The 26,903-nt window shown below is 36.3% G+C and overlaps 1 protein-coding gene across 1 annotated transcript; it reads right to left on the reverse strand.

Moving 5' to 3' along the window:
• Window positions 1–20,720: 20,720 nt before the first annotated feature.
• Window positions 20,721–21,492, reverse strand: LOC115985244 (secreted RxLR effector protein 161-like). The gene is made up of 3 exons (XM_031108211.1): window positions 21,480–21,492; window positions 21,309–21,376; window positions 20,721–21,149 (listed from the first exon to the last, which is right to left on the reverse strand). Exons 1-3 carry the CDS (start codon window positions 21,490–21,492, stop codon window positions 20,721–20,723), a joined length of 510 nt encoding a protein of 169 aa, XP_030964071.1.
• Window positions 21,493–26,903: the final 5,411 nt, after the last annotated feature.

Below are 26,903 nucleotides of genomic sequence, written 5' to 3' on the forward strand. Positions count from 1 at the left end.
GAAGAAACTAAGATCTGGTTGAAATGTAGAGGAAGCTAGAAGTCTAAAATGTATCATAGCCTATAGAAACCATTAGGGTATTTTAAGTATCTTGCAAAAGATAGATAGCAAAAGTTTCGTATATGTACATAAGATATCTAATTGCTGTTCTTTTACTTTTAGTTCCTGGGGAATATGATTACGTGGCTTGGAGCATCCGGATGGAAAATTATTTGAAGACTTACCATCTTTGGGACATTGTTGAAGCAGTCACCGATCCTCCTAAACCCAAAATTGATGAAATTGCCTTTAATGCATGGAGCAAGAAGAATGCCATAGCTTTATATTTGATCTGGGAATCGTCCGAAGCATTTTTTAGCTTTAAGAAAAGTACAAGAGCTGCTCAAATTGCTTGGGATACCTTGGCAGAATACCACAACTCAGGAGGTAGCTATCTCTCTTTTAATTTGTTTTTGTACAGAATAGTAGCTATCTCTCTTCTGTCTCTAGAAAATGAACGTGCTCAAACATTCTAAAATAAGCTTAATCCGCAAGACAACGACAAACTTATATATAGAATGCAAATTCATGGAGACAAAGATATAACTTACAATATTTAAAATTTTAATTTATTAATAAAACCATTTTTATTTGATTTTGTCAAGATATAGGTAAATTCTAAATAATAAATCATTTTAATTTATTATTTGAGATGAGTTTAAATTACACTTAGTATAATTTTTATAAAATTACACATTTTTTACATTGTAAATTTCTAAAAGATCTAACGGTTGAAAAAATATTATTAAATGTTAGGCTAAAATGCAGAACTGACCTTCTAAGTTTCAGTTTTTGTCATTTCAGTCCTCTAAGTTTCAGTTTTATCATTTCAATTCTCAAAGTTTCTAATTTTGTCAATTTAGTCCTCCGTTACCCTGCAATTAAGTGCTCGTTAACTAAACCAAAATGACGTCACTTTTTTTTTTTAACTTCTTAATTTTACTAAAATGCTTTAATTACAAAAATAAATAAATAAATAAATAAAATAATGGGAACGACCCTAACTCTATCCCAACCCAAAAGAAAAAGCTAAAAACACCAAGAAGCTTCACTGTTTTCATGCAGTAACTTTATTTAATTGGCTCACACCGGTCCTCGTTGGGTATAAATAGAAAGGGCTCAGAAATTGAAGGAAATAATCGATCAGAACCTCTCGGGACTTGGACCTCACAAATCTGCCGGAGAGTTCAGATCCGGCGGATTTTTTGCCGGAGAATAAAATCTTAAGGAAAGCTACAGCGACGATGATGAGTATCGTTCACCGGAAAAGCGCAAGGAGTCCAAACCGAGCCGGCTTGGAAACTCAACAGGAGACGAAGAAGACGAAAGCCGAGAAGAAGAGCCAGAGATTCGAGCGACGATTGGTGAAGTACGATGAGTTGCAGTTGCCGGAATATCTAAGAGACAATGAGTACATATTGGACTATTACTGGTGCGAGTGGCCGCTCAAAGACGCGTTCCTTAGCGTCTTCTCCTGGCACAACGAAACCCTCAACGTATGGACGTACGTGAGACTGATTCTCAACCTTCTCTTCTTATCCATACATGTATCAGTGATGTTTTTGATTTTCAGAGGCAGGGGAACGTCGTCGTTCCCTCTAGATTTTTTTTTTTTTTTGGTAATTAAAGTATTTTAGTAAAATTAAAAAAAAAAAAAAAAAACACTAAAATAACGTCGTTTTGGTTTAATTAACGGCAGTACTTAACTAAAGGATAACAGTGGACTAAATTGACAAAATTTAAAATTTAGAAGACTGAAATGACAAAACTGAAACTTAGATGACTGAAATAACAAAAGCTGAAACTTAGAGGGTCAATTTTATATTTTTACCTAAATGTTATTACTTTCCACTTGATTACCTAATTAATACCAGAATTATTTTTCTCTCTCTTTATTTGTTGCTTTCCACTTGATTAAAAAGGCACACCACACACCACCATTTTCAAGAATCTGCAAAACATAAATTCATCCACTAAAGAGCACCTTGCCATTGCCAAAGTGGGAGTTTCGGCAAAGAAACAATTCCTCCCATATTAAATTAATAATAATCATATAGGGTAAGTAGCTTCCCAAATTCTATGGGAGAAGACTTGTAGTATTCTCTTTAATTTAGACACCCGTTAGAGGAAGTTAGAAATGTCATGGATAAGTTTCAGATGATCCAATTAATTGCACACAGCAAAAAATTCTGACATACAAAGAAATTTAATCAACATTAAAAGACATTAATCAACATTAAAATGCCTACCCATGGGCCTATAAAAAATAAAAAAAAATAAAAAAAAAATAAAAAAAAATAAATCAAAGACTTCAAATTTGTTTCAACTCCATGGCTAATCTGAGAAGAAGGCCGGGGTTTGTGTTGAGTTTGGTTTATGGGATTTCTTAATGGTGGGTTTGGGTGAGGAGTTTTGACTGAAGGAAGTCTTGGGCGTCAATGTTTTGGTTTCGATTAAAGTTGTTAAATTAGTTTGGGGTTTGTTAATGGTGGGTTTGGCTTTGGGGCCATGAATTTGTTGATATTAGGCGTAATATTCTGGTTTGGTTTTGCAATGGAGGAGGGCTTAGTGGAGCATTTATTTTTCTTTTGTTTGAATCATAAAACTACGGGGAATAATTCTCTTTGACTGCTTAATTTTCCTCAAATCTTTCTTGTCCTTCTGCTGTCTAGTTTGGTTCTGAAACTAATTCTTTTTCAGTTTCACATTTGCATCCTGGGAATATTTTGATTTTTAGGCATCGCTGGCTGTCGTTTTTCCCTTGAGTGATCTTCCACTATTAGGATTCTTGGCATTTTCGTCTACTGAATCCTTTACTGATCTATCATCACCTCTGGATTTTCTTTTTCATAGACTTTCTTTTTGCCCAAATGTTCATCTGGGGTATGGTGACATCAAACCTCTGAATATGTCATCATTTGTTTAGTGATGTCTTTCCATCTTAAATATTTTATAAACAAGTAAATGCAAAAGAAAAGTAACCACAACCAAACCCTTGGATCAGTTGCTAATCCAAACAAAATTATATCTTCACTTACTTTGCACTATATGTGTTTAGGGTATAATCCTTGTGCAAATAAGATTATTCTTTTACTGTATTTTATTCCCATTTTTTATAATTCGATAGTTTGAACCGTAAATGCCTGTATTGAAAACACCAAGAGATATAAGTTGAAATCTAGATAAAAAAAAATCCTGTAATTGCTATTAAATATAGTCTTCTAATTTTTAAAGTACTAAAAACATGGCAGGGATAGAGAACAGAAAGTATGAATTATTTAGGCAGTATCTCCGTAATGGTAATTGGGACCGTGCTAATCAGTTCATTACCTCCAATCCGGAGGCAGAGAGTGCAATAATCTCAAATACAGGAAGTACGGCTTTACACATTTTTATCCTTGCTGGACACCTGGAAATTGTGAAGAAGTTGGTGAACATGTTGCCGATAGAAAAATTAATAATGAAAGATAAAGATGGTAATACGGTTCTTGGTTTTTGTGCTCTTGCTGGAAGAGCAGAGATGGCTAAATGCATGGTTGAAAAGTGTCCGGACTTACTTAGCATGGAGAATGTACAGGATAAACTCCTTCCAGTCGTGATGGCTATCACGCAAAGCTCCAATTGGACCAATACGATAGCTACGGCTCAGTATCTCTATTCTGTAACTCCTAAGGGAATTCTAAGTCCAACAAAGGGCGTCAATGGTGCTACGTTTGTTACTCGATGCATTTATTCCGGAGCTTTTGGTAAGAAATTTATTATTATTATTTTTATATAATATGGTAAGAACTTTAATTAGATTTGTCTATACACTTGTCATAATTATTATTTGGGTGAAATACAATTAACAACCCTTAAGTTTGCGCTAATGCCAATCAAGTTCAAAATTTTTCAAAACTAACCAACTCAATTTCTAATCACCATGAGAGTGGAGAATTAATGAGTAACGATTTTAGAGTTCAAGTTGAGTTTAGGGATTAAGTTGGTCAATTTCTTAATCACAATCTCGTTGTCACCACTAGGCAATAATGCATGAATCGATCTTGTTTTATTATTCTATCATAACATATATCTTCTTTTACGTACTACTGTTTTTGGATAATCACTTTTATGTACAAGATTTTTTTATAGTTCTGGCATTCTTGGTATGATTTTCCTATAAATATCCACGTATTATATGTTGGGTACAAGTTTAGAACAATATAGCTAGGAGTAGAATTTAGTATTATTTAAGTTGCCGTTATGCTAGATATGAAAAAAATAGAGTATTGCAGAAACTCTATTTCATTGCAATTTTTCTTTTTCTTTTTTGGACGATACAACTTCATTTACAACGCACATCTATATATATATATATATATATATATATATATATGTGTGTGTGTGTGTGTTAGGTGTTTAGGATGACTACATGCTTCAAGAATACTACAGAAGTTTGCTTCATTTCTCTTTAATTGACACTTGTCCATAAGATGTCCACTTGCATGCTTGTTCAATTTTGCTGCTACTGGATTCTTCATTGTTGACACCTAGATTTCAATTGCTTCTTTCTTTGACACATAGGGAGCCACTTGTCAATTACAAATTACATTTTAACATTATAACCCAACAGACTCGCATTAACCAATACCTCAAAGGCGGTAATTGTATTTTATTCTATTATTGTTTTGACAACCACACGCTATTTCTATGCTTTGAAATATTATCTATGATTCCCTTTCAATTTGTTCCTTCTGTTTGCAATCACTCGTTATTTATATGCTTTGGAATATTATCTATTATTCCCTTTAAACTAGTTAGCTCTGTTTGTGACTCAATAGATGGCTTTGGATGCGCTGAAAAAAATCCCTACTCTGGTGACTGCTTTAGATATAGAGAAGGAGTCGCCTGTGTTGGCATTAGCTAGCATGTCTTTTGAATATACGAGTGGAAATCATCTCATATTTTGGAAACAATGGATCTATAGCTGTGAGTTTCATGCTCTTTTCTCTACTGCTCATTAAATTATGGACAAAGTTTGATTACAAACTAGGTTGTAACTAGTTGGAGTTAATGGCTAAGACTTTCAGTAAAAATATTAATATGACTACATTTTTAAAAAAATCTAACTGTTGGATTGTATATTCTTTATGTCCTTAACACGCATGTCAAATTTCATGCCAATTGTATATTATTTATTATTTGATTCATAATTTTTTTTTTTTTTTGGCATAATTTTAGGCTACAAAAACTTTAAATTTAAACAATTGATCGAAAATATAGTTATTGATCTTTGATCTTAAGAAAATTGTGCAACCACAAAAGATATAAGAAGAAACTGTAATCTAATAGTAGATTTATCAAATTTCACATATAATAAAAAGATACTAAGGGTTTGTTTGGATAGAACTTATTTTGCTAAAACTAAAAATTGAAAACACTGTAACAAAATAATTAAATATGTGAATAGTATCGTGGGACCCATTTTTAATGAAAAAGTTGCTAAAAAGTGTAATTTGTGGGACCCAAAAACAGTACATGGGTGCACTGTTGATTGTTGACTTAGTCAAAAGGTGCGGCTGAAGTAAAAAAAAAATTAAAAAAATAAAAAAAAAAATTTGAAAACGCGTGAAAACATAAAACGCAGCCGTGGACGCAGATCCAAACCGCACTTAAGTGAAGTTGCAGTCATTAGCTGCAACCAAGTTTGTAGTCAAATTTTATCTTTCAATTATTCTGCCATTTAATTTGCACACACCTTGGATGGATTTAATTTATAATATTAATGGTAGCACACTAGCACTGTCTAAACAATATAGCGACAAGAACAACATTAGAATTTTTTGTAATTCAAGAAAAAAAAAATACTAATATTCAAAACAAATTAACAAATTCAAATCCAAATCCAAACTAGCATATATTCACTATTAACAAAGTGTAAGTTTCTCCCAAAAAAAAAAGTATAAATAAAATAAAAAGACAATAAAATAAATGTTCCAAATACATTTCTATTGATCATTTTAAATTTTAAAATATGGAATTTGTAATTTTTTTTTAAATTATAAAAATTATCTATAATTTATTTCTCATTAAATTTTGCAGCAATTTTACTTTATCTATATAATATTAAAAAGTCTTCTTTGAAATTGACCTTCCATTTTCCTTCAATTTTTTTTAATAATATTTATGACTAAAAAGTCTTATACTACATAGTTGACTTTTTTGTAATCTACTAATTAAATAAATGTTATACATATCACCGCACATTCTTAGTGAGATGTTCATTCCATAAGTATAAGTGTTTGTGGGATGTAGGAGGAAAGGGCCAGGGTTCAAGTCTCCAGAAGGGAGACTTTACACACATATATATTTAGATTAAGTTAGAGTAGAATTTCTATCTTGTATATATATATATATATATATATATATGTAAATTATACCCAGTAAGGGTGTGTGGCTCAACTAGTTTATAACATGTACAATGCGTAAGAAACTCTGATAATACATATTTGATTCATAAGTATTAAAATCATATTCTATACATATTAGATTATAAGTATATAAAAATATGAAATTAATTCTACTTACTCCATTACGTATCAAAGTTCAAGAAGTCTAAATTTCAATTAAGATTATAATTTTGTTACTAAGATTTGAAAAAAAAAATTTAAAAGAATTTCATTATTTAATCTAGCTTATTTTAATTATCTTTTTTTTTTTTTTTTTGCATGTTTGAAAAATATTCAATTTTATACAATATGCTTCCACAATATAACTTAAAGTAAGTGTAAGGACACGATTTGTAACGACCCGTAATAACGTTGGGTTCGCACGTAAAAATGCCCAAACAATATCATTTATAGAGCGTGGGTTTGAAAGGCTAGGCCTTGGTCACAAGACAGTGGGTTTTCCGTGGTGTTCATACATAATTAAATCGTATTCGCCCTAAGAGTTTTTCTCCTGGAGGCGGACTGGGAGGCTCTGGTTTTTAGCCATTTTTCCCAGTCCCCCCTCTTGATACATTAGCCTTCACATTATGTAGCCATTCTTGGTTGATCTTAGCCCTCCACTTGTTGGTCAGGCAGGTGCCTACTTCTGTACCCGTCCCATCAACTGTCCCTTCTTACTTTCTGTTAGTTGCGATGATCGAAGTTACCTTGTCCAGGCGTCTTTTCTCATTAACATGGTTAGGACGCTGGCGAGTGCATTTAATGCGGAGGAGACGTATTTACCTTGAACCAATTTTGCACCGTACCTCCACGTGGGCCCCATTCTACTCGCATCCCTTTCAGGGGGCTGTTTGGGGATAGCCTTCATCGAGACGTTGCTCTTCCCCTTGAAATCCTGGAGTGTCGAGGATAGGGTCGTCCTCAGCTGTTCCCTTTGACACCTCAGCCTTTCATCATTCGTCCTCAGCACACACCCTCCTCAGCATGGGCCCTGAGCCCTAATAGAGCGTGGGCCAAATCATAAGTTCCCCGGCCCCACAATAGCCCCTCAAAATCCTGCTATCCGATTCCTCGGACGGATAGGAGGGTTTTGATGACATCAGATATCTGCCAATGCCTGTCAATCCTTGTCACCTATCGGTTCCCGAGACTTTTCATCTGTCTGAGACACGTTCCTGGAGCCCTTGGAAGGTGAAACGTGGCCTCATTAAATACGGGCAGCTCTGTGTTTCCCACGTTCTATGGCATGATGAAGATCGAACGGTGGTGATCCCTTGGTCTTTATGGGCGGGAAAATTTGTGCAGTTACCCTAGAAAGTATAAAAGATTTTTTGGAACGGATCTGTCTCTTCAGTTTTGCACTTAAGAGTTCTAGCGCGTATACCCTGGGTTCATCTGAACTTTCGCCCAAACTCAAGTCTATCTCCAGCACAAAAATCCTGTCTGAAGCGTCTTTCCTCTTTTATGTAAGTTCCCTACCTCCATTAACTCGTGCTTTTTCTTTTCTGGGTTTATTTTTCTCTAGTTCCCTTTCTTCTCCCGTCACTAGTTGGGTTTGTTTAGTAAATCATAGAGATGGCTAAATCGAGACTGAGGAAATTAGTCGATATTAAAGAGGCGATGAATAAGTTCATCGTCGATTACAGGATTCCTCCCAACGTAAATCTGAGGCATTGTAAGATGGGGGAGTGACACTATAAGAGGGAAACGGGCGAGGTAGTAATTCTCGTCCTCGCCTTTGTAGAGGGGGGTATGAGAATCCCTATGGGGCCAGTAACGAGGGGTTACCTTAGGCACTTTCGATTAGCCCCCACCCAGTGCACCGGCAACATGTTTAGGATCCTGGGTTGTGTGGATGCTTTAAACGAAAAGATGGGGTTAAGACTAACCCACCATGACGTGAATTGGTGCTATAATCTCCAAAACTTGAAGGGAAAATCCTACTACATGAAGACGAGAGACGAAAGGGTTCGACTAATTCAATGCCTCCCTGATTCTAACAAGGGGTTAAACAAGGATTTCCTTATCGTCTCCGGTGAATGGCATGATGGCAATCCATACCCCATAGTAGAAGGAGAACCAGGTGGGGTGTAGAACCAGGTGGGGTGTAGGGAATGGAAGGGTGCTGACCCTTTGTGCCATTCTAATTTGATGTGGTTTGGTAACTAACCATGCTTATGTGTTTTTCTTTTGTAGATCCACACGCTTATCAACGGCATTTTCACTTAGTTAACCGGGTGGATCTGGAGACTGTTCTACAAGCAGCAGTTTTCGTAAATGACGGAGATGGTCAAGTCCGAGCCGCTCACAAAATATTAGGGTACGCCCCCGTTCAGAAGTCATTTGCCGACGCTAGGCACGTGATCAGCGCCAGCAGTCCTCGGCTTCCGAAAATCACCGTGGTCGAGACAGGATTTTTAATCTCTGAAGTACCATCTGTCCCAGAGAGCATCCCACTAGTGGACCTCTCCTCATCTCATCAAGTAGCAGAGGACGAAGGCAAGTTAGATCAGCCCGAGGAAGGGTTTGGGGTATTTGACCTAGCCAACCAATCTGAGGATCCTCCTGGTGATATAGGTGACCCAGCCTTGTCCGAGGCGAAATTGTCATCAGTAGGCACATCTTCTCAAGCCGAGATGGGACTCAAGAGAAAGCCCCCGACCAGCCTATTCGAACTCCTCAAGGGTTAACCAGGGAAGGGTGCGCAGGGAACACCACAACCCAATGCTCCTTCCCCACCACCTCCGCCCCAGGCTATCCAGACTAGGTCATCCTCCTCAAAGTCACAGCCACAATCCCCTCGCCCCAAACTTCCTGCTTCTCCCCCACCAGCTCTGCCTCCTCGGCTGGAGAGCACTGATTCAAAGAGGAAGAGGAGTCCCAAGGGTAAGGAAACCTTGGATGGGGGAAAGTCCCAACCTTCTAAGGAGAGGGAGGAAGCCCCGCGTGCGAAGCAATTAAAAATTGGGCACCAAAGCAAGGGTAAGGAGATCGAAGTCCAACCTTCCCAAGGTAAGGGAAAGGGGATCGAGGCCCAATCCTCGCCCAGTGCCTGGCTTCTTGCCCCAATGCTCCACGGGGGTCCACTGCTGGAAACTGCGTCTATGAGGGACCTTGGAGATGGCGAGGGTGGTTACGTGGCAGACGCACTAGGGAGAACCATGCTACTTCCCACCGACGTGGATGGACTGAAGAAAATGAGGATGCAGGAGGTCTTCCTCAGTACGAAGAGGTACTTGGGCATGGTAAGGCTCTTGAAACCTAAAACTTTATTAACTCTCACTCCCGGTTTGTCATTCACGATATATTTATCTCCCTTGACAGGCTCTCCAGGCCACCTATAGGATGGAGGAAGAAGTGAACAATCAGAGTAAGGCGGCCGAGAATGAACGCTCCAAGCGCTTACTGGCCGCGCGGACACTTAAAGCTTCCGAGGACGACCTCGCCAAACCAAGACTGCCCTAACAAACGCTATCCGAGACAGGGATAGCGCCTCGGCAGGTTTAGCCAGCGCCCAAAAACAGGCCGAGGACCAAACAAAACGTTTGCTAGAAGCCGAGGATCAGTTGCAAATAGCTAAAGAGCTGATCAAGGATTTAAATAAAAGACTGGTCATGGCAGAGCATAACAAAGGTGTGGTAGAGTACGCCCGTGACAAAGCCATAAGGGCCAAGCGAGAGGCCGAGTTTGCCAGAAACGAGGCTGAGGTTACCAAGGAAACGGCCGAGGATAATGGTTATAATGCGGGGGTAGCTGAAACCCAAGCCATCCTTAAAGCCCAGATTCCTGGAGTATGCAGGCTTTACTGCTCCCAGGTTTGGGAAGAGGCCTTGAAGCGAGCTGGGGTGAATGCTTCATCCGATTTGTGGAAAGCGGAGAACATATTCTACCCTACAGCCATCCGTGAGGCCACCTCCACCAGCTCCGTGGCTGTGAGCGACGAACCCGAGGAAGGGGTCACTCAGTCGGAAACCGTATAGGTTGGCGCCTCTCCTGGCGAAACGCTCAAAAAGGGAGAACTTCAGGGTGTGATAGAAACATCTCAGCATACGGATCCCGAGGTACCCAAAGAGGTTGCTGAGCCCGTGGTTGGCACTCAGATGCCTAATGCTGAGGAGCCAGCCATACTTGCCCAGCCCCTACAGGCAATTCCCCTTGTTGTGGTCCCCAAGAGTACCGATACTAACCCTGTTCAGCCTTCCCCAGAAGGGACTATCCTCCAGGGCGTCGAAGCTGATCCTGTTCCGCCTTCCAAGGACGTGGCCGACGCAAAATTAAAGAAGTAGAAACCCTGGCCAGGCTTCGTATTTGTTTTTAGTTTAACGATTAACTTGTTTCTTTTCCATTTTGAAAAATTTGTAATCTACTAGTAGTTTGAACCTGTTGAACATGTATATATGAAATCCTTTTCTTCCTTTTTCCTTTTGGTTACTTGTTAGTTGCCCTTGTCGATACTTACTATTGTTTATGAATTTTGAACTAATTATCTTAACACGTATGAATAGTTGTGCATGTGATAAATTTAGAATCATGTTTCAAAACATTAGCTTACCTGCACCTGTAGAGCCTTGAACTCATTTCTGACCCTCATTCAATGGAGATATAGGCATCATCCTAGATGTGACGTGTAGTTGCTAAGTCCTGCTTAGTATCCAGGTTTCTTTAAAGTAGTTGGCTTCCCCATAGGTTTGAGTCCGAGGACCATACAATACCTTGGTTCTGTCCAAAACTTGATTTTTAAGTAATTGGTTTCCCCATAAGTTTGAGTCCGAGGACTATGCAATACATTGGTTCTGTCCAAAACTTGATTTTGATAAGTAGTTGGTTTCCCCATAGGTTTGAGTCCGAGGACCATGCAATACCTTGGTTCTGTCCAAAACTTGATTTTTAAGTAGTTGGTTTCCCCATAGGTTTGAGTCTGAGGACCATGCAATACCTTGGTTCTGTCCAAAACTTGATTTTGATAAGTAGTTGGTTTCCCCATAGGTTTGAGTCTGAGGACCATGCAATACCTTGGTTCTGTCCAAAACTTGATTTTGATAAGTAGTTGGTTTCCCCATAGGTTTGAGTCCGAGGACCATGCAATACCTTGGTTTTGTTCAAAACTTGATTTTGATAAGTAGTTGGTTTCCCCATAGGTTTGAGTCCGAGGACCATGCAATACCTTGGTTCTGTCCAAAACTTGATTTTTAAGTAGTTAGTTTCCTCATAGATTTGAGTCCGAGGTCCATGCAATACCTTGGTTCTGTCCAAAACTTGATTTTTAAGTAGTTGGTTTCCCCATAGGTTTGAGTCCGAGGACCATGCAATACCTTGGTTCTGTCCAAAAATTGATTTTGATAAGTAGTTGGGGGAATTAATCTCTCGGCTATGGCATAAGACCTTGGTTTTAGGGGAATTAGCCCCTCGGCCAAGCCCCTAGAACCATCCGTGCTGCTGACGCTACGAAGCGCAGCCCCTAGTAAAGAAACATAGCCCCTAGTGGAACTTTACGCTAGAACACTACAACCGGTTGTTAGAAAATGACAAGGGGACTGTCTCGACCTACCGCCTGCGCCAGCACACAAGCCTTCCCCACAGACGGCGCCAATTGTAAGGACACGGTTTGTAACGACCCGTAATAATGTTGGGTTCGCACGTAAAAAGACTCAAACAATATCATTTATAGAGCGTGGGTTTGAAAGGCTAGGCCTTGATCACAAGACAGTGGGTTTTCCGTGGTGTTCATACATAATTAAATCGTGTTCGCCCTAGGAGTTTTTCTCCTGAAGGCGGACTGGGAGGCTCTGGTTTTTGGCCATTTTTCCCAGGCCCCCTCTTGGTACATTAGCCTTCACATTATATAGCCATTCTTGGTTGATCTTAGCCCTCCACTTGTTGGTCAGGCAAGTGCCTACTTCTGTACCCGTCCCATCAGCTGTCCCTTCTTGCTTTCTGTTAGTTGCGATGATCGAAGTTACCCTGTCCAAGCGTCTTTTCTCATTAAATGGTCAGGACGCTAGCGAGTGCATTTAATGCGGAGGGGACGTATTTACCTTGAACCAATTTTGCACCGTACCTCCACGTGGGCCCCATTCTACTCGCATCCCTTTCAGGGGGCTGTTTGGGGATAGCCTTCATCGAGACGTTGCTCTTCCCCTTGAAGTCCTGGAGTGCCGAGGATAGGGTCGTCCTCAGCTGTTCCCCTTGACACCTCGGCCTTTCATCATTCGTCCTCGGCACACACCCTCCTCGGCATGGGCCCTGAGCCCTAATAGAGCGTGGGCCGGATCATAAGTTCCCCGGCCCCACAGTAAGTATTCAATTATTTTAATTAGTTAAGTATTTTATTGTTCATTTTTTTTATGAATATTTGTAAAATATTTTTGTGTTTTTGCATATGAATCTTAATTAATCTATACCTCACAATTGGGCAAAAAGTAATCATCTTTTTGATAGATAGGATAGAAATTCAACATATGGCATTCACACTTCACTTTATAAGTGTATTAATCGTTTTTTAGTATAAGTGAAATTCAAAACCCAAATCTCTTGTTTAAGAACACAAATTTTTACCAATTAAGCTAATTGGAAAACGAATAATGATAGTTTATGCAATAAACATTATGTCTTGTAATTTGCAATGCACCAAATGAATGACCTTGTCCTTTTGATTTATATATACTTTTCCTCCTTATAAATTGTAGATGGTCCTTTTACCCTTTATTTTATACAAGTAAAAGTTTTTATCTTCTATCCTCACAAATAGAAGAGCCCTTGCCACACAGTAGATATATTAAAATTATTAGTTATTACGTGAATTGTAATTCAGAAATGCGTCCTTTCTCACCAGTGGTACTATGGCTTAGGGTTGAGATTTTTGAATGAAAAATTTCATATAATGAGTAACAAAGGTGGCTAATTTGTTGGGGAATATTAGTAAGGATAGTGTTGTAATTTCACCTTGTGGAAGGGCAAAATGGACAATTTATTGCATTAGGATCATGTGACTTGCACTTGAGATCTTTTAAAAATGGAGTGGTGATTGCTTAATTTGCAAGTTTTATTTTTAACGGATTGGGGTGCAAAGTAGTGCAATGACCCCCATAATATTTAGGATAGTTCTGTACGATTAACCCTAATTTATAATATATTTAGCAAATATAAAACCCAAATTATTCTTTTTTTTTTTTTTAATGTTAAGTTGCTTTAGTCTAGTGGAACAATGGATTTTAATTGTTTTCAATTAATATATAACAGTTGTGCACTTCTTATATTTCTAGTCTCATCACACCACTTTGCTCGTATGATGAGGCTCTATTTTTCTTTTTTGGTCTAGTGTACGTGAGATTAGGAATTAAGGAAACTAGAAATTAAAAAAAAATAATAATTAAATAAGAGAAATCAATGAATCTCGATAAAGTAAAAAAAAATAAAAAAAAGTTGGAACGTGGTCATGAGGGAAATATCAAAGTGGACTAAAAAGTTTTTTTTTTTTTTTTTAATTTTAATTTTTTGGATACATTTGTTTTGAGGATATGGATTAATAGAAGAGTATCTTATTTTGTAGAAATTTAATGTGGAGTTGGAAATATGTTTCTACCGGGTTGTTCTCAAGCTTTGTTTCTATTAAACCTAGGATTTAAGGGTAATTATGAACCACATAATAATCCAATCTAAAGAATGGAATTTTATTATAGATAGTATAGATATCTCTGAAAATTTAAAGAAATAATTAAAAATAAATATTATAATGCCTACAACACTATGTGATAACTAATAACATGGAAAATTTGAAATAGTCATAAAAAATAAAAAAATCTTTGACTTTTACTATTATTATACTTTTTACTTGAGATTCATTGGTCAATTCTGCTGAAAGGTCTGCACATTCCACTGGTTGATGACATCAATCGAATTCCTGTAAGCATCCGAAAACCAGAACAGGGAAAAAGCATTCAAGAAAGATCGGATTAGGTATGTTCTTGTTTATACTCTCTTTTCTTATAATTTTATTTTGTCACAAGGAAAATTATATTTTTGGGCAACTTTATTTCATTTCTCGAGAATGTTTAGAGACAAACCAAATTTCAATACATTTTTATAATATTCTTACTTTGAGTTGCGATGGGTCTCGATATAATTTTTTATTATTTCGTTTTATTTGGACTTTTGGTGGTTTGACATGTCATTTTTTGTAAAACAATTGTGAAATATATTTAAATAAACTCTTTTTTCTCAAATGATAATATTGGTAAAATGATATTTTTAGTTCTTTTTATTTATTTTATTTTTTTTTTCGTTATTGTTTCTTGGCAACAAAAGAGGAGAAACTAATTTGGTTTTCTATATATACTAGATTAATTTGTAGGAAATTATTTGAAAGTTGGAGAAAAAAGAAGGAAGAAATAAAAAAATCAAACAGAACAGGCATAAACTAAGATGTTAAAGTAAGGAAAGAAAAAAAAGGTGATATATTAATATCTCAGGACAAATGTCTTGTTCAGAATTTATGTGATTCTCTTATTTATTTTAAAATTTTCTTTTAATAAGGACTTTTACTTACTAAAGATAGAAAATTGGAGTTAAAAAAAAAAAAAAAAACAAACAAACAAAACGAAGTATTAACAAAAACAGCAAAAATAAAATCTTGTTAAATGTGAAGAAAGGGGGAGAAAGGCCACTAACTTGCAAAATGATATGTAAATAATGCAAGTTGATGAGAATTTCTAACTTACGGATGAGTTGGCAGTGCTCGACAATCTTAACTTGTTCCGTATAAATAGAGAAGGCATGGACATAGGCCCTTAGAGAATTCTCATCAGCCTCACCAATTTAACATATTTATCAAAAATTTGACTAAACTCAACCAAAATAGACGTGCATCAGACTCCCTAGTGTATCCAAAGAAATTAACAAATGTACAGTACCTTGCCACCACTGACGAGGCTATTGTTTATCACCAAAGCCACAAAAATTTGTTTGTTTATCACTAGCTCTTGCATGCTATCTCTCTCTTTATTGTACCCTCTGTCTCTCTCTCTCTCTGTCTCTCTCTCAACTTTTCGTCAAAAAATATGTGCCCTTCTCTTTCTTCATCTTTGATGCATATGATTTGGTGCCTAACCATTTGATCTAGTTTGATGGGTTTGGGGTGTGGGTTGGGATAATGATGGGTTAGTGATGGCAATTTGGGGTGTGGGTCGAGGGTGGTCACCATTGATCTGATTGCTTGAGTGTGAGCAGTGGATGGTGGCTACCGATTTGGGGTTATGGATGTGGGTGGTGGATGATATCTGCTAATTTGGTGGCTTGGGTGTGGTTATTGGATGTTGGCTTGGTGGTTTGTGATATGAGTTTGTTGGTGTGTTATGCCAGGTTTGATGTTTGATTTTTGGTTTTTTGATGAATGCTTGTTTGGTAGAAATAATATTTAAATGATGTACAAATAGATAATTAGGGATGATGTAATTTGTACATTTTTAGACTCCTTAAATACAAACAGATTAACTTAGTTATTTAGCCAAGTGATTAACTTAGGCAAATTATTTAAATCTAGGTTAACACAAGTAAATCATATCATGTAAACAATGCGGAAAATAAAGAACACAACGATATGATAACCCAAGAAAACAAAATCGGTAAAAAACTTGGGAAGAATTTAACTTAGCTATCCTCAAGGTAAAACCGGATCCATTATGAAAGAATTGAAGTTTTACATTAGCGACTTAGACTATTAACATCCTATTGCTACCTCGAGTAGAAAACTTACTACCATGACTACGTGACAGCTCCGAGTCCACGGACTACTTCTTTCCTTGATCCACAGCAACCACAAGTACTCCCACTTGTGTTTTTCTTTAAGCTCTTTATGCAACAACTAAAACGATCACCAAGCTTTGACATCAATCTTGATTTTGATAACCCTAAGTATGTATAAAGGCAAACACATCTACATCTCATAAGAGATTCACACACATAGAATAAACAACAACATAAAAACGTGGCTAGTGTTTTTCCTTTTATACTTAAGGCAAAACATAAAACCCTACACATCATATGGGCTTGGGCTTGAGTTGAAAAAATCTACAGAAAAACATTCTGCACGAGTTTCGACCGATCGAGTCTAATTTTTGATCAATCGAGCCTTGTAGATTTACACATTAAATCTTGCAGTACACTTAATTCCAACTTTACACATAAACATACTTTGAGCAGTCTAAATCTAGACTCTAAGTTTTGTTCATGGTTTGCCAACATTACATATTGAAGTTCTAAAATATTTAGATCCTAAATCCTTAGAACCTAACAAACTCCCCATTTGACAATCCGTGACAAAACACATAATAAAACAAGATGCTCAAAGTTACAAAAATTGCCCATTACAAATAATTGCCCAACCAAAAATAATTCAACTTAACTACTATCTATCAGTTGCAAGTGTAGACAGTAGCACGACTTAATCAACTTGTATATTCCTGAAACACTTAACAAACACATAAACGCATGTGTGGAAAATACAAGTAAAACAAAATAAATTCTTGATTTCACATAACATAAAATAAAAGACATATATCATGAATAACCTCATAAATATAAAATCAATAGCCAATGTAGCACAATGTGAAACAAGAAACAGAAATAAAAAAAATATAATGTCTCCCCCTAACATATACAACTCATAAAAAATAAAGACACCAAAATAAATACATCATGTGCCAAAAAATAAGTACAACATGAAGCACCTAGATACAATCTAAAGCTCCAAAACTCCAAAACAAAAAAATCTCCCCCTATCTCCATCCGTATGTACTCTCCCTTTTTGTGACGAATTGTCAAAGGGCAATCAAACTCATCATCAAAAGGAGGTGGCAGAGGTGACCGTCTAAAGCTCGCCAAAACTGCACGCAAAGCCTGAACCTTCATGAGCATGTCCACCAAAAGCTGACCATGAGCCGCCTGAACGGTCATGATAGTGTCCAACATATGACGAAGGTGGAGGAGCAACAGCAACAACAGTCGGATCAACAAACTCCTCAGTAGTGGAATCACCTAAAGAAGGAGAAGGAGGAGGTGCAACACCCGAAGAAGACTCAACTCTAGGACGTTTAGAGCTAGCTCTCATCTGAGCAGCTCTCTACCTAAGGAAGGTGGCACCTATAGAAGCTATAATGTGTACGGGCTCAGAAGCAAGAAACTCATCTAAACCTAAATGCAACAAAATCCTATGGATAAAAATAGGAAAAAATAAACCATGTGCAGTTGAACTACTCCAATGAACCTCAACCAAGGATCGAATGAAAAGATGAGGAAAACTCATAGGAGTATCTGACACAAAGGCATACAAAAATGCATATCTCTCGATAAGAATGGTGTGCAAATGAGAGATGGGCCAAATAGAATGGCAAGAAATCCAGAAAAACAAATAATGAATCTCAGTCAACTCATGAGAGGTAATCCGAGGATCAGTACCCCACTGAATGGAAGTACCAGTGAGATATGACATAATGTCATTAAGTGGAGGGGTCTTATCATAAGGGTACACAGGCTACTGTACCTTAGGCACCCCAAGAGCAAAGGCCACTACCAAAGGAGTAATGACATACCCTTCACCCCGTATCCAACTCTTCACAAATTGAATGTTGGAATCATTGGAGTAGATAGAGAGGTTCGAGTAGAACTCTCTAATCAAGGTAGCCGAAGGAGGGTGATCTATATCCATCAAAGGTAACCAGGCCCTACGCTCAAAATTCCTCCTAATTTCTAGATCGAGCTCATCTAAAATAACTTTTCTCTCAGCCCACACTAATCTAAAGATGTTTAGCTTCTCAAAGGTCTCTTGGTTTTTCTCAATACGAAACCTAACACTCTTAAAAGCTGGAGAAGAAGTGGAGGAGGTTTTCCTATGAGCTCTAATCTTCCTAACCATGATGCTAAGGGTTGGAAAAGGACAAACAGAAGAGAACCAAAGAAAGAAAAACAAAGAAAACACAAGGGCAGACTGCATCAAACAAGGTTAGAGCAAAAAATATAGAAAATAACAATCTATATGATGCATGAACAGTATTAACACATGATGCATGCTCTAATGCATTGAGAATAGTTCAATTACACTTTAAAACACAGAATTAGCTTGAACTTAGAGTTTTTACAACAAAAACCCAAACTTTGAAAAACCCAATTTCAAAAATCCCAACAAATTGATCAATATATCATTACACAAATTAGATAATAGTATATAATGACATAATTAATCAATTACACAAGCCAAATTCATTAAATTAATCTCAATTGAACAAAATCCCCAAATCTGTTGAGTTACAAGCCCTAGAATTTTCAATTCTTCCCAATCCACCAAATTGATCAAAATAAACCATGAAGAACATGTTTATATCATCCAACAACAAAAACCCATTGATCAATTGTGAAAGAAATCAACTAAAACATCAAAACCCCCAAATTTTATTAAGTCTGAAAATTTCCCTAAAATGCATGAAAAATGAGATTAAACCAAAAAGAAAGGGTAGAATGGTCTTACCGGTGCTAGATGACAAAAACCGTGAGAAAAAATTGAGGGAAAACGACAAAAAATTGTCTTTGAATCTAGATCGGTCGAAGAGAGAGAGAGAGAGAGAGAATAGCTTTTGAAAAGTTTGAAATAGTGAAGAACATGTGAAAAGCTCATGTTTAAAAAAAACTCCCTGACTGATTTTTGATCAGTCGAAAAATAGGTTCGATCGATCGAAAAACACATTCAATCGATCCAGCATCAATTAAGTAGCGATCGAGCCAGGCAAATTCAAACCCAATTTTTAATCGCAATTTCAATCTGTTGAGCAACAGGTTCGATCGATTAAAAATCTGGAAAAATCAAATTTTTGAAAAACAGAGCATATTAATACAGAAACTCCTCAAAGCACAATGTTTTATGAATAAAATGCATGAGCATGAGATGAAACGTTTTTCAAAACCCCTTGAATTTAACCCAGATCTTCCAAAAATAAGATCTTCAATCAATTTGTCCTCAAATCTCAAATTTTAAACACATCTTGCATTAAAATCATGGAGTTTTTAATCTTGGATGGCCATAACAAGATCACACACAATATCATGTACTAAGTTTAGCAAATAATAACTTGTGTAGTGTGTGCAATTAGCAAAAACTTGAGATACATGTGAGATGATAAATAAATAGTTATCAATCACAATTTCTATAAAATTCATCACATAAGTTTGAAAGTGACTATCACCTAAAGAGTTACATCATATAACTCTCACATATCCTAGAGAACAAGCTTGCAATCATGTAAGTTTATTGATTTGCCTCATAATGTACACACCAATTTTATTTGATTTGAAACTTATTAAGATAGCCGAGATAATGTACACACCAATTTTATTTCAATTTGAACTTTATTATAAGTCAAGGCTACACCTTATGTTCTTTTTGTGCATGTGCTACACTCTCTCGAGCACAAAATCATATGATATGCATTAAAGTGTTCATGATTGGCTAGTAAACATTGGTGAGACGGTTATTTATACCTTTGTCTTAGGATTTTTTTAGTCCTTACAATCAAAAGTATATGACTTCAAGATCAAGATCATGTGATAAAAAACTACAAAGCTCAAACTAATAAAGTACAATAAAATAAGCTCATCCAAGCTAACCAAGGTACATAAACATATTATGTAAAGATAATATGGCCAACCTTGATTTCAAATCTAAGAAAAATAACGCAAAACACATTTTTCTTCCCTTTTCCTCCTTTTTTTTGTTTTTTTGGTTTTTTTTTTTTTGAAAAGAATAACAAAAACAACCTACTATGAAATGCAAGAATGTTATGCAATGCAAATCTTAGAAAAAAACAAAGAAAGCAAAAACAACTAAGAGGAATGGTCACAAAGAATAGAGCAATGAAGCACAAGGATCGAGAGAGCCAAAGATGATTAGGGACACAGACTCACACCAATTACTTAACGAAGTATCTCAAACTTACTTCTATCAAGAGATTTGGTGAAGATGTCAGCATTCTGACATTCAGTAGGGAATTCAAGAGCCACAATCTTTCTTTCAACCAGATCCCTAATAAAGTGATATCTAATCTCTATGTGCTTAGTCTTAGAGTGTTGAACAGGATTTTTAGAGATATCAATAGCACTAGAATTATCACAATAGACAACCATGGTGTCTTGTGATATCCCTTAATCTCTCAAAAGCTTTTTCATCCAAAGGAGTTGTGAACATCAACTTTCAACAGTAATATATTCTGCTTATGCAATAGACAGAGAGACAGAATTTTGCTTTTTACTCATCCAAGCAACCAGATTTGCTCCTACATAAAAACACCCACCAATGGTGCTTTTTTTATCATCAGCATTGCCGACCCAATCTGAATCAGAAAAACCAACAAGAGACAAATTTGACTCTTTGCTATAGAATAATTCATAATCACAAGTTCCACTAACATATTTTATGATTCTTTTAACAGTATTCAGATGTGAAACCTTATGATTAGATTGAAATCTAGAGCATACACCAACACTGAAAGCAATATCTGGACAATTTGCAGTTAAATACAAAAGACAACCAATCATGCTTCTATATAATGTAATATCAACAGACCTAATTGTTTGTTTTCTAGCAACAGATAATTCAAGTTCCAAAATTTTCACTTTATCAAGTAATAACACATTCTCAGTCTTCACATTATTAAGCAATTCATTAGCATCAAACAATTTCAAGAGCAAATTTTTCTTAACAAGTTCAAGAGAAGCAATTTTCTATAAGCCTAAATCAACATTCATAGTATCCTTTACAGCAACCTTGCAAAGTTTATTATAGGCTTCTTACAAATCAACACTCTCAAAGAGTTCCCTATCAGAAGGGTTCTCATCAACCACAACACTTTCATCAATTACAGCAGTAACTGTGAAAGCAATGAAATTTCCATCCTCATCATTACCAGACTCATGATCAGAAACTTCATCATCACTAAGGGTTACAGCCATAGCTTTACCCTTTGATCTTACCAGTATAGGACATTCTGATTTCACATGATTATACCCTTGACAGCCAAAACATTGTTGACCCATAGAATTATTAGAGGTTTGACCAACTTTCTCTTTAGGTTTTTCAATATTGTTCACTTTAGTGCATTCATTCCTCCTAATTTCTAGGTTCAGCATTGTTTTTACCTCTTGCCCTTCTGTTTTTGTTCCTAAGAAAGTTTCTATAGTTCTTGGCAAGATATGCAATCTCTGTAGCAAAGAGCTCATCATCAAATCCATTCCCATCAACAGACTTAAGAGCCATTGATTTGGATTTGTTTGTCTTAGGTAGGTCCAACTCATAGGACTGGAGAGATTCTACAAGTTCATCAACAGGGATGGAGTCCACATCCTTTCTTTCAGTAATGGCAGTCACTTTGCGTCTAAAGTCCTCAGTTAAAGATCTAAGTATCTTCCTAACAATCTTAGGTTGATCATAGATTTTACCCAAATTATAAGCAGAATTAACAATATCATTCAGTTTAGCATAAAATTCATCAAAACATTCATCATGAGACATTCTAATACTTTCAAACTTAGTAGTTAATTGCTGTAGTTTGTTTATCTTAACTGTCTTTGTGCCTTCATCTACAGTCTGGAGAATATTCCAAGTAGTATAAGCAACCTCAATATTAAAGATTCTCTTGAATTCCTCCATAGAAACAACATTAAAAATAGTATTCATAACTTTGCCATTAAGCACGGATTGATATAAGCACGGACTTTGTGGAAGGTCTTCCAAGATGTCACAGAATGGATGTGGTTTTTGTGGTAGTGGATTGGCTTACTACATATATCCACTTTATTGCTTTATCTCATCCTTATTCAGCCTCCAAGGTTGCTACTCTATTTGTTCAACATGTGTTCAAATTGCATGGTATGCCCAATTCAACTGTAAGTGATAGAGATCCTACCTTTACATCCCTTTTCTAGTTTGAGATTATGAGGTTGTAGGGTGTTCAATTGGCCATGTCTTCCTCCTATCACCCTCAGACTGATGGCCAAACTGAGGTGGTGAATAGGAGCCTTGAGCAGTACCTTAGGTCCTTCATTAATGATAGACCAGCTAAATGGGCCAAGTGGTTGCCACTGTGTGAGTATTGGATCAATACTAGCTATCATATCTCAACTAAATGCACTCCCTTTGAGGATTTATATGGAGTCCCTCCCCCTAAACTCCTTGATTATATACCTGGTACCACTAAGGTTGAGGCTATGGATAGGCAGTTGCATTCTAAGCAAGAATTGATTGCTATTTTGAAGCACAATTTGGTGCAAGCTCAGACTACTATGAAACTACAAGTAGACCAGCATAGAACAGATAGAGTTTTTGAAGTTGGTGACTGGGTCTACTTGAGGTTGCAACCATATAAGCAGTAATCCATTGCTCACAGGGCTACTCACAAGTTGTCTCCTAGGTTCTATGGTCCCTTCCAAGTTCTTTTGATGATTGGAGCTACTGCTTAAAGTTGCAGCTACCTCCTGAGTCTAGAATTTATCCAGTTTTCCATTTTTCTTGCCTTAAAAAGCAATTGGGGCAACATATCCTTCCAGTTCCTACTCTATCAGCTGTGAATGATGTGGGAGTTCTTAACCTTGAACCAGTAGCTATCTTGGACAGAAGGGAGCTCAATCTTGATCAAGGGTCATCACTAAGTTGTTGGTTCAGTGGCAAGGTGGTTTTGTAGAAGATGCCACTTGGGAGCCATTTCATTCTCTTTCCAAGCAGTTCCCTCACCTTGTGAGCAAGGTGTTTTAAGGGGTGGGGGGGTATTAATAGAGAGCTAGCTACATTATATTGTGAATGTTCAAATAGTGTGTACAACGCCTATGAACATTTAGACCCCCAATTTACAAATTACCAACACAAGCTTATAATCAAATAGTATATGTGTGGAATATGAACAGAATTGGTAACAATCTAAACCGAAATTAATCATAATCACAGCAATAATTAAAAGGCAAAGATTAAGGGAAGAGAGATGCAAACATAAAGACAACATAGCGATGTGTTATCGAAAAGGAAACTGAAGTCCTCAGCGAAAAACCTCTCCGCCGCTCTCCAAGCGATTAATAATCCACTAGAGAATATAGTTGGAATACATGAATAGCAGAAAACCCTCCAAACCTAATCTATCCTGTGCACTTAAGCCCTTCAAGCTTTTTGCTCCAACAGGGTTACATCGAACCTTGTCTTCTCTAGCTTACCGGATCCCACAATAGCCCATTGCATCAACCAAAATGAATTGGTCCCTTCTGAATTGCTTCCTAAGCACCAAATAACCTCTTCACAAATATGGGTATGGTGAGATAAGGATTTTGGCTAATGTACCTCTCAAGGATGTATCAATGGAGAGGGTGAGAGTAGAGGAATTTGGAGAATCAAAGGATGAAGATTGTGGATGAGTCAATCTTGTTTTTCTCTAGGGTTTCTTTCTCAAAATTCTCTCTAGAAACTCTCTACATTTCGTGAGTATAAGGGTATTTATAGTAGGGTGTGTATGGAATGCGAAGAGTCAGTTACAACCAAACAAGGTGTTCTGGCAACTCGGCCTTGCGACTGGAACGAGTCACGAGCTAATTGCCTGGCTAGACTGAAATTTTTGTCCTGTAGTGCAACAATTGGCGTGACCCTTCAGCTCCTCTGCATGCTTCACACGTGTGCCACCTTTGGCGACTTGCCATTCGCGAGATCCAGTTGCAAGGCTCTTCTTGAGTCCACACTCTTGAGCTTTTCTTCACACTCTCTCACACACTACCCTTACATGATTCCCACCTTAATACAGGGTTTCTAAATGCTGAATTACAAGCAAATTTGGTACGGAATAAAACCAACTAATGATTGAATAAATTCAACCTTACATATTGTATAGTTGTATTATATTGTATAGCAACTGTATTGGATTAGAAGCATGTGTTGAGATTGTATTTAGACATGTGCTGATTGTATTAAGCATGTGCTGATGTCCTTGGCAGTTAGGCAGTTAGTTAGTTGCTTGGTATTGATTAGTTAGTTACTTGGTAGTTAGAAAGAAGGCATGAGAGTATAAGAGAGGATTGTAATGTGAAGCCAAGATTAATGAAGAGTATGATGCATTATTAGTTCTTAACCATTCCTAATCTCCACCCTTTCTTGAGGAGGCCCGGTTGTCCTTGAAATTAAAAAGAAAATTCCTTTCTTAGCGTTAAATCATAGATTGCTTGAAGAGTTCTAACATTGTGAAAGGTGAAACAATGAAAGTAGATAAAAGTATATGCAAAGATTGATTGATTTTTTTTTTTTTTTTTAACTTGAAAATTTTTAAAAAATATTTCCTAAATAAATACCCTTGAAATATTCATTAAAAAAAAAAATCATTAATTAAAGCTTGCGTGGACGACATCATATCAACAATTCAAGGATATGATGTGAATAGGTGCAACCGTGCAAGCCGTTTCAATCTTAATCTATCCAAAGAAGGTTATCCATCCGTATTCATTTAGCCCTGTCTTTAATGAGTGAGGCAAGATAAATAAGAACATGTTCATTTGCTTGTGTTTTTGAAAATGACTACATGGAAATTATTGATAGGGTTTCCAATTTGGTTTAAACATGATGACGACTTTTCCAATTAGGGGGTTGATATAGTTCCATAAGAGCATCTCCAACAGCTAATGTAAAGCCAAATTTGGACCACCAAACAGCACTGTTCATGCTCCAGCAGATTCTCCAAACATCCAAATTCTCCAAATTTATTTTTGAAGTTGCTACAGTAATTCTCTTAATTTAGAGAGCACTGTAGCAACTCCAAACCTATTTTTCTGCTTAAAATATTATCTCAATTACTATTATATCAATTCTTTCTCTCTCCTCCGGAATTTTTTTTTTCTCTCATTCTCTCTGTTTCTCAAAGAATCCAAACACTAAACACAAAACAAAATCCAATTCTTAAAATAAAATTGAATCAGAACAAGCAAATATGGAAAAAAAAAAAAAAATTCATAACAATTCTTCTTCTCAAACATCTCTAAAAACTCAAGCATAATCAAAATACAACTCAAAAATATAATCTTAAAATTAATCAAACCATAACAATAAAAGCTAAAAAAAGAAAAACAAAGAAAAAAAAAAAAAGACACAAGCTATCTACCATCTGGGCTGTGTTGGGAGGAAGACGAGCGGCAGCGGCAGAGGACGACGAGCGGCGGCGGCAGAACGGAGCCATCTAACCCATCTGTTCTTTCTCTCTTTACCTATTTCTCTGATTCTTATTACAATGAAAAAAAAAGTTGAGAAAGAGAACCGCAGAAAGAAGATGAAAAAAAAAAAAAAAAAGTTGAGAAAGAGAACTAGAGAAAGAAAGAAAGCCAGAGGGACGTTCTGGAAAGTGGAAAGTAGAGAAAACAAAAAGGGAGGGGATGGGATATATGGGTATACATGTGTGGTGGAGAAAAATCAAAAAAAAAAAAAAAAAAAAAAAAAAAAAAAAAAAAAGAGAAACGTATGGATGATAGAGTAGAAAGAAAGAAATGAAAAATAATATTAAAAAAAAGAAATGATAATTTAGAAATTCTACCACAATATTTTCACAATAAATTTTAAATAATATATTGTTATTAGTTAATATTGGTAAGTAAAAATATAATTTCAGCAATGGGTTTAAATTAAAACTAGTAACAATTTTTCGCATAAGATTTTGATGTGATTCTTATGAAAGTATTGTGAAAAATGTTGTGAATATAACACTTTCTATTGAAAAATATAATTGTTGGGAATGAATATAGAAAGAATAAATGATGATAAAAAAAAATAAAGAAAGAATGAAGAAATAATATTTAAATGAAATAGAGAATGGAATAGAGAATCTGTTGGAAAGTGTATTTGAAAAAGTGGGTAGGTAAAAGTTAAATGTCATTGTTCATCCTCCAAACAGTACAAAAATTTGGAGAAGTTGCTGGAGATGCTCTAATGGATACACAACTTCCAAGCATTCAAGTAGCATCCATAGAAGGATTGAGAGTAATTCGAAAAGTGGTCTTAGTCAATTATTGTCTGTAAAAGTTAGCGTTGCATTGTTATGTGTGCGTCGTAATCGACCACTGAAAATAGTAGTAACTGTGTGGGGAGTCTTTAAGCTACATATATGGTGAAGATGTGGGAGTCCAGTATCAAGTCTTTCGTCTATTTCCCATTTTAATAGAGCTCAGCTCCCATTTTATCTAATCTCCATTTCTTAATTATCCCTTCCTCCATCTTTTACCCGAATCAATTATGACCATTAGGCAATAATAATATTTTTAATTTTTACTCCTATAAATCTTTCATTCAAATTATATTGAACCATAGATCTCAGTTCTTTAGATTAGCTAGGGATGAAAAAAAAAAAAAAAAAAAAGCAAAGTTACAAGTTGAGTAATATATTTTAT

This window comes from Quercus lobata, chromosome 4, assembly GCF_001633185.2.
Source record: "Quercus lobata isolate SW786 chromosome 4, ValleyOak3.0 Primary Assembly, whole genome shotgun sequence".
In the NCBI taxonomy this organism is placed as follows: domain Eukaryota; kingdom Viridiplantae; phylum Streptophyta; class Magnoliopsida; order Fagales; family Fagaceae; genus Quercus; species Quercus lobata.